The sequence below is a fragment of the Bos grunniens genome, chromosome 14, assembly GCF_055505025.1.
Source record: "Bos grunniens cultivar Pamir isolate PY7600 chromosome 14, Bosgru_T2T1.0, whole genome shotgun sequence".
NCBI classification, from domain to species: Eukaryota; Metazoa; Chordata; class Mammalia; order Artiodactyla; family Bovidae; genus Bos; species Bos grunniens.
Window position 1 is genome coordinate 52,254,017 of NC_141178.1, and position 15,639 is coordinate 52,269,655.

A 15,639-nucleotide genomic window follows, 5' to 3' on the forward strand; every position below is an offset into this window, starting at 1 on the left:
ACTTCTTAAAGGTAGAAGATTTGAAATGGGTTTTTTTTCTTTCTGTTTGAAGACGATAAGTGAGGTGGTGTTTAAGAGGGCTCTCTTGGCAGCCACAGCCTTTCCGGTGTTGCTCATGCAAACATTGTTCCAGTTAATTTGCTTTTTTTCCTCAGCCATGGGCTTCTCAACAGCTATTCAGGCAGTTTGGATTAGGTTAGCCCAGTAGTCCTTTATCATTATTTGTAAATATTATTACTACACATTTTCATTTAGAACTAGTTGTGTCTTTATATGTTTGTAAGAATCATAGATTTCTTTTGAGAATACAGAATCATGTGTTATGTTATTGTCTGAACGCTGGCAGTAATATATGAGCTTACACACCTTTAAATATAGAGTCTATTTAATTGTTAAATAATACAGCATTTGTAGTCAAGACGCTTTGCTCTGGGACACACCTGCTCAGTTAGGGGGATGGTTGCAAGGAGGTTTTAAGTGCTTTGGGAAATTGAATTAAACTTACTCAGTGTGGATAATTTTCAAAGTTTTCTATCAATTCTAATTATTTATCATCGATTTGTTTGGTTTTTGAAAAATAAAACCAAAAAAAAGTTTTTTCTTAGAATGGAAAAAAAGATGTGATATTTAAAATTCAAAACTGGTAAGATAAGATGTAAATTTTAGATGGACAACAAGTAGGACTTGGTACTCTTTATGTTGTATATTCAAACCCTTATTTGGAAGCACAGTGCAGTTATGTTATTAATATCTTGTATTCCTACTAATGTCTCCTCTTCTTTCTTTTTAGGAAATAGTCTAGTAAGTTTAACCTTTCATTTATTTAGTCTCCATGGATTAATTGAGTACTTCCATTTAGATATGATGAAACTTCGTAGATTTTTAGGTAAGTGATTCTAACCTTACATTTAAGAGTAATATTTATACGGGAACTTGTTACCTTTTCTCTCAGTTATATCAGCTATGGCTTTAAAACTAACCGCCCCAAAGTTAGTGTTTTGAAGCAACACATGTGTGCGGAGCCCTGAGTCTGTGGGCTGCTGCTGGTCTGGCTGAGCTTGTTCGTGTCCCTGCCCGGGACACTGGATGAGCCGCATGGCAGCTTCACGGGCCTTGGCTGGGCCCTTCCCAGGGGCACTGGGCCTGACCCAGCTCAGCTCTACGTGGTCTACTGTTAAATTAAAGGGAGGCAGAGGAGTTTGGCACCGTCACAGAGTCACATTAAAAACAAAAAACAGGAACTTCCCTGGGGGTCTAGTGGCTAAGACTCAGTGTGCCCAATGCAGGAAGCCTGGGTTCGATCCCTGGTCAGGGAACTAGATCCCGCATGCTGCAGCTAAGATCCAGTGCAGCGAGATAAATAAAATAATTTTTTTTTGAAAAATTATTATTTTACAATGAGCCGAGCTTGTTCAAAGTGCGGTGGCCAGTTTTTAGGAGACCGCTGGTGTGTCCAGAGCTCAGGCTGGACGCTGGCACCTTCCCATCCACCACAACCCTATTGCCGGAGCTGGTCACAGGGGGGACTGCACCCCTGGGTGGGGAGCTGTGAGGGCCCAGTGCCATGGGTGGGGGCACCAGGGGCCTGGTGAGCTGGAGCCCCTTTACCCACAGTCTCCCATGTCAGCCACAACTTTCTCACAAAGACAACACAACTTCTGTCCTTTCCTCACTTCTTGAAGATTAAACCCTTAAATGATTAGGTACGTGGCACTTGGATCTTCTCTTTTCCTGATCCCTGAAATCTCTTGACAGCAACCTCCAAGGATTATTTTGACTATGTTTTAATGTACAGAGTGATATTTAAGAGCACTCTGCCAGGAAACAAATTGGGGTCATTCACTAAATAAATGTGTTAGAAGAAAATTAGCATAAGGATTCTTTCTTATTTTTTTAAGGAAGAAGAGAATATTTTCTTTCCTCTTAAGTAGCTAACTAAGAGAAGATATCTAGGACTTTTTGAAAGACTGCTAATGCATATTTATTTATAAATTGTATGTCTGTAATATGTACTAATACATAAATTATACAAGCACATACAAACGTAGATATTAACGAGAGTATTTAAAAAGCTATTTTAAAGGATGGAATCAGAGTCAGTGGAAAGTTCCAGTGCTCTTCGCCCCTCACCTGTGTGTCCTAGTGTACCACTTTGGGGTTGGCTCACGGTACCGGGCACCACTGGGCCGAGTGCAGGGCTGCTGGGGCCGTGGTGCGGGTTTGATGGTGGCGGGTTTGGCTGGACCCCTCGTCCTCGTCTGCTTTTTCATGGTTAACGTAACTGACACTGAGCAGAGGAGGCAGATTAACAGGTCATCCTTCCCGCACTCCTAAAAAACTAATTCCAGATCCAAAACTCACCTCACTGATAAAGCATCCTGGAATCCACACACATTCCCCAATGTCTGTACTCGTATTGCATCAGAGATGTTTGTTCTCTAACAAATTCTTCGTTCCTATAACAGCACCCTAGCACAATACGTATTTGTTGAATGAATTGTACTCCTTTTACTTAACTAAAATTCTTTTTAAAGTAAACGACAGTCAAAGTAGTTTGGCACAATGAGATTGACATTTTAAAAGAGAAGAAGAAAAAAAATAATTTTACAAATTTGACATGAATACCTTCTCGTTTTAAAAGTTTCAAACGAGTTAGTCACAGTGGTGGTCATATGAGTTCTGGAGTGGTTATCATCTCTCTGAATTGAACAGTTAGCTGATAGCCATGTGAGTAGGGTAAGTGGGAAATACATAATTGTTGCAATTTTTGCACTTGTAAGTGCCTCCTGTTTGCAATTAAATTGGGGGTCTTTTTTCCTTTGATGCAGTGATGATTCAAGAAGATTACCACAGTCAGAACCCTTACCACAATGCAGTCCACGCTGCCGACGTTACTCAGGCCATGCACTGTTACCTAAAAGAACCTAAGGTAAGGTGCGGGCGTTTACAGTCAGCCAGAGCCCTGAGCAAACTCTCTTGATTTAATTTCAAGCACTTCCTTAAGTTAGTGATTTTGTTGTTGTTTAGTCTCTCAGTCATGTCTGCCTCTTTGTGACCCCATGAGCTGTAGCCCACAGGCTCCTCTGTCCATGGAATTCTCCAGGCAGGAGTACTGGAGTGGGTTGCCATTTCTTCCTCCAGGGGATCTTCCCACCCAGGGATTGAACCCACCTCTCCTGCATTGGCAGGTGGATTTTTTTTTTTAACCACTGAGCCACCTGGGAAACCCTAAGTTGGTGATTTAATCAGACTCAGAAGCTTCCTTCTCAGGAATGAGATGTAGCAGGATCAGGTTTGCAAATGTGGCTGTATTTTTAATCACACTTTAAGCTAGAGAATCGAGGTGATTGTTGAGAGCAAGGCTGCAAAAGCCCAAGCGAGGGCCAAGCCATCCAGCTTCTCCATGCGAGTCATCTGGCGATTACACTGAGCTCCATGAGGACAGGGATGGCATTGGTGTCGTGTCCAGTGATGAATAGGGAGCTGTGGGACTGAAGTGGGAGAAATTACAGAACTGTCCTGGCTGTGGAGGGAGAACAAAGCAGACAAGACCAGCAACCCAGCTGCTGCCCGTGAGGGGCCGTTTCTGTAGCCGTGGGGCAGGAGAGAGGTGGGCAGTTGGTGAGGTCTTTGGAAATCAGAATGAGGAGGATGTGGTGTCTGGATGCCTTTGTGGGGGGTGAAGTAGGAAGAGGGATGGGTGGATACCGCCCTGAGCAGCTGAGGGAATTGCTGAGAGGGAGAGAAGGTAGAAGAGGGGAGAGGCCCGGGGAGATGGTGAGCTCCATTGTGGATGTGTGTGGTTATGCGTGTCCCTGCCATATCCAAGTGGAGGGATCTAGTGAAGAGGTGGATAGGAGTCTGCAGTAAAACAGAGAAGTCAGAGTTGGGGGTCATCAGCCATAGATGTAATGGAAGCCGTGTTTGCTCATGGACGTTTCCTGTTCTAGAGCTGGTGAAATTACATCCGCCCTCCCTTAGGCCTGCTTCTAGACTCCTCTCCTCTGGGGTCTTAGTTCCAGCTAGATGTTGGGAGGGAAGCAGGCTGACAGGGCCAGTTTGTGCCAGTTGATGCCAACTCCAAGAATACAGCCACGTGGGTGCCACTCTTCTGGTTTTTCAAGAGATCGTGGAATATGTGAAAATACCCCAATTAAAAAACCAATTTTATTGTGGCATCATTCATATACAGTGATAAAAATGGATACGTTTTATGCATGTACACCCAGCTGCCCCAATTTTTAAATTAAACTGTAAAAAAATACTCAGGGGGAAAAAAAAACAAACCTCTGGGCCAAGCCTAAAGTTTCTCTTTGACATTCTTATGGGAGAAATTGGTACTTCACCACCACACAGCCAGGGAAGTGGACCGATGGAACTAAGTGCTGCATTCCAGGGGACCTGAGCCGGTGCGGGGGTAAACCTGGTCCACAGGCTCTGGGGGCCTCACCCTCCCACTGGCCACGCCCAGCCGGAAGCCAGGGCTGCGGAGCGATGCCGGGCACTGGAGGGGAGAGTGTGCGGGCGAATACGGATGCAGAGGCCGTCTTAACCCGTGCACGTCTGGCAGTGGTGACGTGAAACACTTTTTGCCAGTGTAGCCCTGATCATCCTTAGTTTAAACACTTTTCACCATGAACATACTCAAAAGATGGTTTATACTTTAGCTGTCATCTTAGTTACGCTTGTTTCAAATGAAGCCGTGTAAGGGTGAGCCGGGTCCATGACCTCCCCACGGGCAAGGGACTGCATCATACCACGCCTCCCGCCAGGGGAGTGAGTGGACAGCACGTGGCAGGCACGCCTTGGCCTGGACGAACGGTCAGAGAAACACGAGGGGAGGAGACCGTGGAGAGTCTCATTCAAGGCTGATTTAGAACAGCTGTTGTCATGGTACAGTTCGTTGCAGACACGTCTGTAATCAGTTATTCCTCGCCACCGTCTAGCTTGCCAACTCTGTAACTCCTTGGGACGTCTTGCTGAGCTTAATTGCAGCTGCCACTCATGATCTGGATCATCCAGGTGTTAATCAACCTTTCCTCATTAAAACTAACCATTACCTGGCAACTTTATACAAGGTGAGTGCAAGCTCTTCCTCAAAGTTTAATATTCTTGTATTCTAGAAAATGGGTCACGTTTTAAAGGAGTAAAAGTAAATTGGTTCTCAGTGAATGTTAGAATTTTAACCAGCTTGATATTACTTAGAAATATTGCTTTATGTTCAGAAAAAGACTTACCCTTTGCTGATTCAGATCTGCCCTTTTTGTTTTGTTTTGTTTTGTTTTTTTGGTAGAATACCTCAGTTCTGGAAAATCACCACTGGAGATCTGCAGTGGGGTTATTGAGAGAATCTGGTTTATTCTCACATATGCCATTAGAAAGCAGGTAGGTTAAGACAAAATTAATTATTTATGAACTGTGGATATTAAGTTGGAAAAACAATTATTTAAAGTTTTTAAGATTATGTTGTTATATTCAGGTATTCCACAATTTGGGGGTGAAAATGAAAGTCGCTTAGCTGTGTCCAACTCTTTGCAATCCCATGGACTGTAGCCCACCAGGCTCCTCTGTCCATGGGATTCTCCAGGCAAGAATACTGGAGTGGGTAGCCATTCCCTTCTCTAGGGGATCTTCCTGATCCAGGGATTGAACCCAGGTATCCCACATTGCAGGTGGATTCTTTACTATCTGAGCCACCAAGGAGGCCCCAGTTGGGGGGTAGGTTATCTTATTTTACAAATTTGTATCAAAATTTTAGTCATTTACACCTATTCTGAAATAGTAGCATTTTTTTTTTTCAGTGAATTTTTATGAAGGATCAATCCACAGATACTACAAAATGCACTCTGGATACACAGTGGCTCAGTCATGTTTACCACTTATTTATGTAAATAGAATTACATATTTCCATTTTATACTCTTGAATAAAACCTTAATGTAAAGGTAAATTGGATAGAAAGTAAACAATCTGTATAATAAATCGATTCATTAAAATCTGTTTTAGGAAAAATAATGAAGAGAAAGAATGGAAAACCTAGTATTTTTTTTTAAGACATCAGTGTCATTTGATGTCAAGCAGACCATCTGAGTGGGACTTCCCAGGTGGCTCAGTGGCAAAGAACCCACCTGCCAATGCAGGAGACACAGGTTTGATCCCTGGGTCAGGAAGGTCCCCTGTAGGAGGAAATGGCAACCCACTCTAGTATTCTTGCCTGAAGAATTCCACAGACAGAGGAGCCTCAGGGGCTATAGTCCATAGGCTCTCAAAGAGTCGGACACGACTGAATGACTGAACAACTAAGCGTGCGCGCACACGCGCACACACAACACCATTTGAAAAGCTAACAAAGAGCACTAACTTAAAGGAGCCGGATACGGTGGTATTGTCAACAGAATCTCGTCATTGGTCCACCAGCAAAAGCTTTTAATGGTGTCTCATCCCAAGAAGGTGACCTGGGGAAACGATGTAAGTGGGTATCAACTGCCTAATTCTAGAGAAAGGGGAACATAAAAATGCGTTAGGATGACAAGGTTTAAGTTACCGTCACTGCTCTTTCCTTTTTCTTTCCCTTTCTCAATTTAAAAGAACTTTATAAAACAACAGTTTTTGGTAATGATCATAAGAAAAAAGGTGTACTTAAAAAAAAATTTTTAAGTCTGTATTCATGGCTACCATTTGGAGTTTGACAATACTTCTGGTAAGTAAAATTGTTTCTTGTCATCGTACAAATATATAAAAACTATTTAAACCACCATGTACTAACTGGTGTTAGTATATATAAATGCTCTTTTTCTTGAATAAGATGGATTAAATTGTTCGCTTTATTATTCCCTTTTTATCATGTGTTGTATTTGATGTTAATCCTGTTGAATTCTCATATTTATTTCAAATAAAAACTGAAAATCAGGAATACTACACAATTGTGTCCTTTTATGTCTTCTTTCTTTAGGGTTTTATTTAATATTCGATATTGTGAGCTTTTTAATCTATAATGATCAGCTCTTTACTGATCATTATACAAAGAAAACATTGGCGATGGCCCATTGAAACAAAAGGAATTTTTGAACATTCTTCCTATTTGACTTGAGAAAGCTTTTTAGATGATATATTTGTTATCTGTATTAACATATTACATTTTCCCTTCCAGAAAATTTGAACAGTCTTACAGATAATTGATTCTTGAATTTGGCTCTGAAAATATAATTGAATCTAAACTTTATTACATCGCTTGGTGGAGCTTCATTAGCGTTTACTCAGACATATTTTCTCATGTCTGCAGGAGTCAGTCGTCGAATAGTCCGTTCCTCCTCCATCTGACCCTCATCCTGCATCTCAGGCACCCAACAAAGAATCCAGAGTTTTTCCCTACATCACAGCAAAAAATTTTCTCAAGCAACATGTCAATTGTACATCACTTATTTTTTTTAAGACATATAATTCCACCTTAAGACCTTCCTTTCGGAGTGTTTGCCAAGTGGTATTTTCCTACAAGCTCTCTAGGTCTTGGATTAACCATTGTAGTAGGTTTTTAAAAATGCATTCCTTAAAACCCATATTTTTCAGTAGGTTAAAAGTTGAATGGCAGAATATCTTAGAGCTCAGTAAAGCTTTCTGCGTATTAAGATTAAGGGAAAAATAATTAAGAAGTAGCTATTCAACTGAAATCCTTGTGTTTCTCTGTCTGTTTCTCTACTTCCAGACAACAGATGGAGGCTCAGATAGGCGCTCTGATACTGGCCACAGACATCAGCCGCCAGAATGAATACTTGTCCTTGTTTCGGGCCCATCTGGACAAGGGCGATCTACATCTGGAAGATGCCAGGCATAGGCACTTGGTCTTACAGGTAAAATGTGGCCTGGAAAAATTCTATTTCTAGGGCAGATCGTTAGAATAAAAATGAAATGTTCTCATGTAGTTCTCTGAGTGGTTAAATCTTGAGAGCAAGCTGTGGTCTGCAAAGTGTCACACAAGGCTACACAGGAAAGGGCCATCACTTTTGTCTTTTTCACACTTGAGATTTCTAACAGTAAAACAGTGTTTACAAGATGCGGTACCAGTCAACAGTAGCAGCTTTTTTTTGTTGTTTCATTTTTTGGCTGTGCCGCATAGCACACAGGATCTTAGTTCCCTGACCAGGAATTGAACCTGTGCCCCCTGCATTGGATGCACAGAGTCTTAACCACTGGATGGCCAGGGAAGTCCCAAACAGCATTTTATTTTAACAAGTTCTCACACATGAAAAATGAGAAATGACTGATTGGTTTGTAGCTTTCTGATTAATATAGTTCTGTGTTAGCTGTCTGGAATTATCAAGCATGTTCAGTTTGGTTAGCAGGCTTTCAGCACCTCTATAAAATAATTGCTGTAACTAACAGTATCATAAACTCAGTGTGAAAATGAAAGTCGCTCAGTCGTACCCCAACTTTTTTCATCCCCATGGACAGAGGAGCCCATCAGACTTCCTCTGTCCATGGGATTCTCCAGGCAAGAACACTGGAGTGGTTGCCATTTCCTTCTCCAGGGGATCTTCCTGACCCAGGGATCGAGTCTGCTGCAGACTCGCATCTGCTGCATTGGAGGCAGGTTCTTTACCATCTGAGCCACCAGGAAAGCCCCAAACTCAGTGTAAAGGATAACAGATGTCCTGTTGCAACATTTTCTTTTTTAAGGTGTTCTTTTCCCCGTTATTAGAGTATATTTAAACTTGGTACATTTGAAATTTTACTTTTTTTCTTAAGATAGTTTCAATATTTTGCTTGCTAGATGGCTTTGAAGTGTGCCGATATTTGTAACCCATGTCGGACCTGGGAATTAAGTAAGCAGTGGAGTGAAAAAGTAACAGAGGAATTCTTCCATCAAGGCAAGTTACAGTGTTGAGTGTTGAGTGATCACCTGTCCATTTCATTTTTTGGCATCATATGAATAAAATAACTTAGACAATTTAAAGTAACTTAGACAAAATAACTGCTAGACAGCTGTAGAGTCTAGCAGTAGGTGCCTGATAGTTTTAGTGGCGGTTCACAATAGATGGATGTAGAACCAGTAATGCACAATTTGGGGACCTGTTTTGAAAAAATCAGCAGTTGTCTTTTGAAATGATCTGATGTGTGTGCATTTATGAATAGACATAGAGCAAGTTGGGAGTTTTGCTGTACAGAAAGATTGTCCCGCCCTTGCTCCATCCTTGTCCCGTGTGAAGGGTATGGCCATAGGACATATTTTGTGAATTAAAGCCAGAAAGATAAAGATCTTCATTCCATGCGTCTTCCTTTTAGAAATCTTAAGTTTTAAACTAAAATGCTGTGACAGAATTACAATCCTGGGATAACATCTAGTTAAGTTTTCCACCCTCTCCATTTGAAATAGGTTATCAGCTTGGCAACCTTTTCTATGTGTGAATAACTTAAAATTTAAAAAAGAACTAATTTAGAAGGCGTCCTCTCATGAGGATTAAGTATGTTACATTTTTCCTAAGGAATTTACAGGTAAGATGAAGACTTTAATTATATTTTTAACCAATAAGGTATAGTCCACATAAAGAATTCTCTTTCTCTTTTTTAAATTTCTAGGAGATATAGAAAAAAAGTATCATTTGGGTGTGAGTCCACTCTGCGATCGTCAGACTGAATCAATTGCCAACATCCAGATTGGTAACTATACATACTCAGATATAACTGGTTTTTAAAATGCCATTCACTTTAATTTTGTCAGGAAGAGAGGTACATCTGAAATATAAATATTAAAATGCTTATTTCTAATTTTTAAATAATCTTATTCCTGGATTTTTTTTTGACCCTTATAATTTACTCTCACTTGATTTTAGTTGGTAAAAAGCAGAGCAGGTCCAGTGGTTAAGAATCTGCCTTCCACTGCAGGGGACACAGATTTGATCCCTGGTTGGGAAAGATCTCATGCACTGGGGTGGCTAGGCCTGTGTGCCACAACCACTGAAGCCCATGTGCCTAGAGCCCGTGCTCTGCAACAACAGAAGGCAGTCACTGCAACAAGAAGCCTGCACACGACTAGAGAAAGCCTGTGCACAGCAAAGAAGACCCCGCACAGCCAGAAATTAAATAGTTAAAAAGCAAGCAGAGCAGGTTACAGTAACTTTCTGTTCTAAGATGGAAAGAATAGGAACTTCCCTGGTGGTCCTGTGGTTAAGAATCTGCCTGCCAATGTAGGGGACACAGGTTTGATCCCTGGTCCAGGAAGGTCCAGGAAGGCTTCCCTGGTGGCTCCGATGCGGGAGACCCGGGTTCGATCCCTGGGTCGGGAAGATCCCCTGGAGAAGGAAATGGTAACCCACTCCAGTATTCTTGCCTGGAGAATCCCATGGACGGAGAAGCCTGGTAGGCTACAGTCCATGGGGTCGCAATGAGTCGGGCACGACTGAGCGACTTCACTCACTCACTCACTCACCAGGAAGATCCCACATGCTGTGGGGCAACAGAGCCCATGCACCTGCTCTCTGCAACTAGAGGAAAGCCCACGTACAGCAATGAAGATCCAGTGCGGCACTCCCCTCCCCAGCCCCCAGACCCCAAAAAAGAAAGAAACTCTGTCACTCTGGAACCACTAGACCTGATTGCCAGTGAACACTTGCAACCTCAGGCTCTTCTGCTCCACCTGCTGGTTGAAGCTGACTCTGCAGCACTGCACACAGGCCGCTGTAACCTGGCCTCAAGTCGTCTCCCCAGCACCCACCCTCTCATTTACCTTCTGCAACTTGGGACCCCACTGGGCTCTGCACAGCCACACCTGTGTGAAGGCAGGAGTCCCAGGCATGTGGGCTGTCCTGGGACAGTTAAGTAGACTCACAAATGGTTGGGCAGCTCCTGACTCACAGCCACCCAAGACAAGCGCTGCTGGGCTCCTCTTCTTCATTTGCCCAGTTTATACAGTTAGCAGGTGTTGGTCTTTGTGACCTCAAATCCTAAGGGAAAGTGGGGCTTGGAAGGATTCTCCTTCTAGGGTAAGTCAGGGAACTGTTAGAATAAACTCAGTGCTAAGCAGCAGTTACCCGGAGCCAGCGTGTGGTCAGTAAGCAGAAGTCATGTTGAGTCGATAGGTTTTCTTCTGTGATAGGAGCCCTGGGTCTGTCGTGTGCTGGGTGAGAGTGAGGCACGTGACCCGGCGCCCTGTGGTGTCTGGGACAAGAATAGAGAGGGGCACGTGGACAGGGACAATTAAGTGGATTCAACAAGTGGTTGGACTGCTCGTAAGTCCAGGGTGCCTCCCAGCTCTGTCTGTGGCCCTGGCCTGAGTACTGTTACTGGGTGCTTAAGACCTCAAAGAATCCCAGGGAACAGAGAGCGTGGAGAGACAGCTAGTCTGTTGGATGGGAGAAACAGGATGCAGATGCTCTGAGCCGGTTGGAACGGTGGGAGAATCAAAGAACAGGGATCCAGGCCTTCCAGTGGTTAAGAATTCGCCTGCCAATGCAACAGGAGAAGCCACTGCAATGAGAAGCCCCAACCACAACTAAAGAAAAGCCTGCGCAGCGATGAAGACCCAGCACAGCCACAAATTTGTTTTAAAAAAAAAATTTTTTTTAAAGGCTGAATGATACTCCATTTTTAAAAAAGAAAATGGATCCTGTGAAACCAGTGGTAATGAAGTCCTACATTTGGGTACAAGACCCCAGCTGCTCATGACCTGACTGCGGCACCTAGAAAAAGATGGAGCTCCGGGCGCAGGATCGGCCAGACCTGGGGTATGAGGGTGGCTGCTGCCAGAGGCTGAAATGCTCTCTCACCACAGTGGTGATGTTTTTCTCGTGTCCTGTCTCTCCTCACCAGAACATTCCTCGTGGCAGGCACATCTCGACTATTCACTGCTGAGCCCTGGCCAACCCAAAGCAGTGCTTGGTATAGAGTAGGTTCTCAGTTAACTCGTGTGGAGGAGATGAGAGACACGGAAGAAAGCTGTGTTTCCAGTATCGGCACTGCTACTTCAGAGACCAGAATTGGTACACTTAAAATTCAACCATCAGACCATATGTGACTTTTCTGATTAAAAGTAGTGGGCGCTAACTGCTTTGCTTCCATGACATTTAAAAATATATATATTATTTGGCTGCACAGGTCTTAATTGTAGGATCTTCAGTCTTCGTTACAACACGTGGGATCTTTACTTGCACCATGCAAACTCTTTATTGTGGCGTGTGGGATCTACTGCCCTGACCAGGGCTCGAAGCCAGGCCTCCTGCATTGGGAGCACAGACCAGCAGGGAAGTCCCACCACTGAGACTTTCTTGTTGGCTAAGTGGACCGTGTGTAGTTTGTGGTCCATAGAGTCTTTCCCTGAGAAGAAAGTTTTAGAGATGAAAAAAATTTTAAACTGTTAACAGTGATAGAATTTGAATGTATATTTTCGTGTCCTTGATCAAAAGTTTAGGAAGATGATGTTATATTTGCTTTTGTTAAGGTGTTTCCTAGGAGGCTTCTTCCACCCTGTGTAAGATACTGTGTAGTATTATTAAGTCAGATACAGTGTGGGCTCGAGTACTGTGTAACCCAGAGATGCAGGCTGTCCTGAAATCGCCTTTCCTTTTCTGACTCTGAATTAAGGGAGATCGGTGGTATGAGCTGTCCATAAAGTAGGCCTGGTACACTTCCATGTTCACTTTAGTGATGGTTTAATCTTTGTTCTTCTTAGACTTGTACTTGGTGTCATGTTGTTGTGTAGTTGCTAAGTAGTGTCTGACTCTTCGTCACCCCATGGGCTGTAACATGCCAGGCTCCTCTGTCCGTGGGATTTCCCAGGCAAGGATACTGGAGCGGGTTGCCATTTCTTCCTTCAGGGGATCTTCCCAACCCAGGTCTCCTGCACTGGCAGGCAGATTGTTTATCACCAGGGAAGCCATGGTGTTGTGAGTTTTGGCTTTATAAATTCTGAGGTATCAGTACATAGAAGCCGCCCTATGCTCATGATCAGGGGTGATGATCACCCCCGACTGATGGCAGAGTTGCTGCACCTCGGTTCCGGTCTCGTCACCCGCAGCCCAGGAGACCCCCTTAGCTCTAGCAGTCTTGCGGGAACCAGCCCTAGGACCCACTGAGCTCTGCTGCAGGGCCACCGCAGTTTTGCTGAAACATTGATAGAAGGATGTGGTTGGTGCAGCTGAGAGGAATCATCAGCAGAGATGTGCTGCGTTTGTCAGCTCACCTTCACTTCAAGTTTCATTACGTTGCTTACATAGATTCTTCGAGAAGGTATGTAAATTTTCACACATGTCTAGAAAAATAAGAGCTAGATAGTACTGGAATAGGGCTTAAGAGAGTAGACTCTGTATTGACATTTGAAAGTTTCAGAACACACACACAGGCCTTTTCTCCTTGTTTCCTCAGGTTTTATGACCTATCTCGTGGAGCCTCTGTTCACGGAATGGGCCCGGTTCTCCAATACCAGGCTGTCCCAGACGATGCTCGGACACGTGGGGCTGAACAAAGCCAGCTGGAAGGGACTGCAGAGAGAGCAGCCCAGCAGCGAGGACGCTGATGCTGCATTCGAGGAGTTGAGCTCACAGTTATTACCTCAGGAAAACCGGTTACCCTAACCCCCAGAACCAGTGGACAGATGCCTCCTAGAGGTTGTTAGAAATGTGAAAAGGGGTCTTGAGGTGAGAGAACTTACTCTTGACTGCCAAGGGAAATGAATGATGCCAGCATTATTTATTTCCAAGATTTCCTCTGTTGGATCATTTGAACCCACTTGTTAAGGACAAGACCCGAACCTACAGCAATATGCATTTGGCTTTTTGTGGGAGACCTTGAAGAGGCGCAGCGCCTGGCAGGAGCGAAACGGAGGGAATAAACGAGGAAGTTTTTGCAGGAAGGATTGCAGTGGCTCGTGTGCTCTTCGAAGCATCATCGTGAAGCTTGAACTGAAGCCTTCAGCAGAAATCTTCAGAATTTAACCAGCATGATGCAAACAGTGTGTATCTGTACCTTCCACTGATTCTGTCGGAGAAAATGGAAATGTGAAGTGCCCAGTGTCTGCACCTCTGGCAGGACTCAATGTTTACAAACCAACTCTTGAAATATTGGTTCTCAATTTGCCTTGGAGCATGATTGTGAAGGAACCACTAAGAATTCTGAAGATCAAACCTAGAACTGCAGCTCTTTCTCCCCCTCCCCCGGTTTGCCTTTTTTTCCTTCGGATGCCACCAAAGCCTCCCATTTGCTCTGGTTTATTTCGTGCACTGGAGACTGAGCATTTATCATAGAGTGCCGCCGAGCTTTCACTCCAGTGCTGTTTGGCAATGCAATTTTTTTTTAACTTTGGTTTTTAATTTGGGGCGGGCGGGGCAGAACCCCAGTGTCCTAGCTGTGTGATGATTCCGCGGTGAAGACATTGCATGTTGTCTTCACTACTGTACACTTGACCTGCACATGCAAGAAAACAAAAAAAGGTGGAATGTTTCAAACACCATAATCAGCTCAGGGTATTGCCAATCTGAAATAAAGTGGGATGGGCCAGTGTGTCCTTCAGAGCAAGGGTACTAAAGTCCCTCTCGCTGCAGGGAGTGAGAGGTATGTCGTGTGTGTGTGGATGTGTGTGTGGGGCACGCTCGTGCATGTGTGACTGTGCATGTGTTCTATTTATCCACGTGGCAAGGATCGGAGACGTCGGCTTTTATTTATTATTGTAGAATGTGACGTAGTGAGCAGCCACACGTGGGAGGGGAAGGGAGGTCGGCCGTGAGAGATGATGGCTCCAGACGCCAGATGCCTTAACTATGCACCAAGCTAAGTGACCAAACTTCTTGTTTTGATTTGAAAAAAAGTGCATTGTTTTCTCGTCCCTCCCTTTGACGAAACGTTCCCCTTCGACGGGCCTTTTGATGTGAACAGATGTTTTCTAGGACAAAAAAAAAAATCTAAGGACTAATTTTAAATTTAACAAACATTCCACTTTTGTAATTTGTTTTAAATTGTTTCATGTATAGTAAGCACAACTGTAATCTAGTTTTAAGAGAAACCGGTGCTTTCTTTTAGTTCAATTGTATTTCCCTTGTTACTGTAAAAGACTGTTTATTAATTATGTTTACAGTTTGTCGCAACAGCCATTTTCTTGGGAGAAAGCTTGAGTGTAAAGCCATTTGTAAAAGGCTTTGCCAGACTCATTTTAATATGTGCCTGTTGCTGTTCACTTTTGATGAATAAAACCTATCTTTTCACATTTTTATCTTTGATATTTACCTTATAAGTCAGTCTGTGGGAAAGGATAAGGCAAAGTTACCAAGAACTAAGCGTCCACTTCTTGATTCTAGCCCTGGCTCACAGGACTTGCTCAGGTGTCGCTGGGTGCAGGCATCATCCTGTGAGCTCACCTGTCACCTGCACCTCACAGGTGAGATGCCGAGGCCCGGGGCATAGATGGCTGAGTCCTCACAGCCCGGAGAAATCAGCTCTGAGCCCAGTCTTTGGTCTCACCTGTCACCTGCACCTCACAGGTGAGATGCCGAGGCCTGGGGCATAGATGGCGGAGTCCTCACAGCCTGGAGAAGTCGGCTCCGAGCCCGGTCTCTGGTCTCCACAGCCCTTTGTTCCCACGGCGGGAACCTCAGGCCCTCGTGCAGGTACCAGAACACCACTTGTGTTGGCATTTTTAAAGTCAAGTAATAGGAAATGGC

General features: G+C 43.9%; 1 protein-coding gene across 15 annotated transcripts in view; it reads left to right on the forward strand.

Annotated features, from left to right (window-relative positions):
- The window catches only part of PDE7A (phosphodiesterase 7A), a 106,602-nt gene extending 91,417 nt beyond the window's left edge, over positions 1-15,185 (forward strand). For 11 of the 15 annotated variants that reach the window (XM_086336786.1, XM_086336796.1, XM_086336799.1 and 8 more), the window contains 8 exons: positions 791-886; positions 2,829-2,929; positions 4,947-5,078; positions 5,294-5,385; positions 7,701-7,845; positions 8,766-8,862; positions 9,572-9,652; positions 13,352-15,185. In XM_086336786.1, coding sequence (XP_086192912.1) covers positions 791-886; positions 2,829-2,929; positions 4,947-5,078; positions 5,294-5,385; positions 7,701-7,845; positions 8,766-8,862; positions 9,572-9,652; positions 13,352-13,560 — 953 coding nt within the window. In that variant the 3' untranslated portion in view covers positions 13,561-15,185. Of the gene's footprint in view, positions 1-790; positions 887-2,828; positions 2,930-4,946; positions 5,079-5,293; positions 5,386-7,700; positions 7,846-8,765; positions 8,863-9,368; positions 9,488-9,571; positions 9,653-13,351 lie in introns of all 15 variants that reach the window. The other 4 variants (XM_086336793.1, XM_086336800.1, XM_086336794.1 and 1 more) reach the window with 2 other exon arrangements.
- The last annotated feature ends 454 nt before the right edge of the window (positions 15,186-15,639 follow it).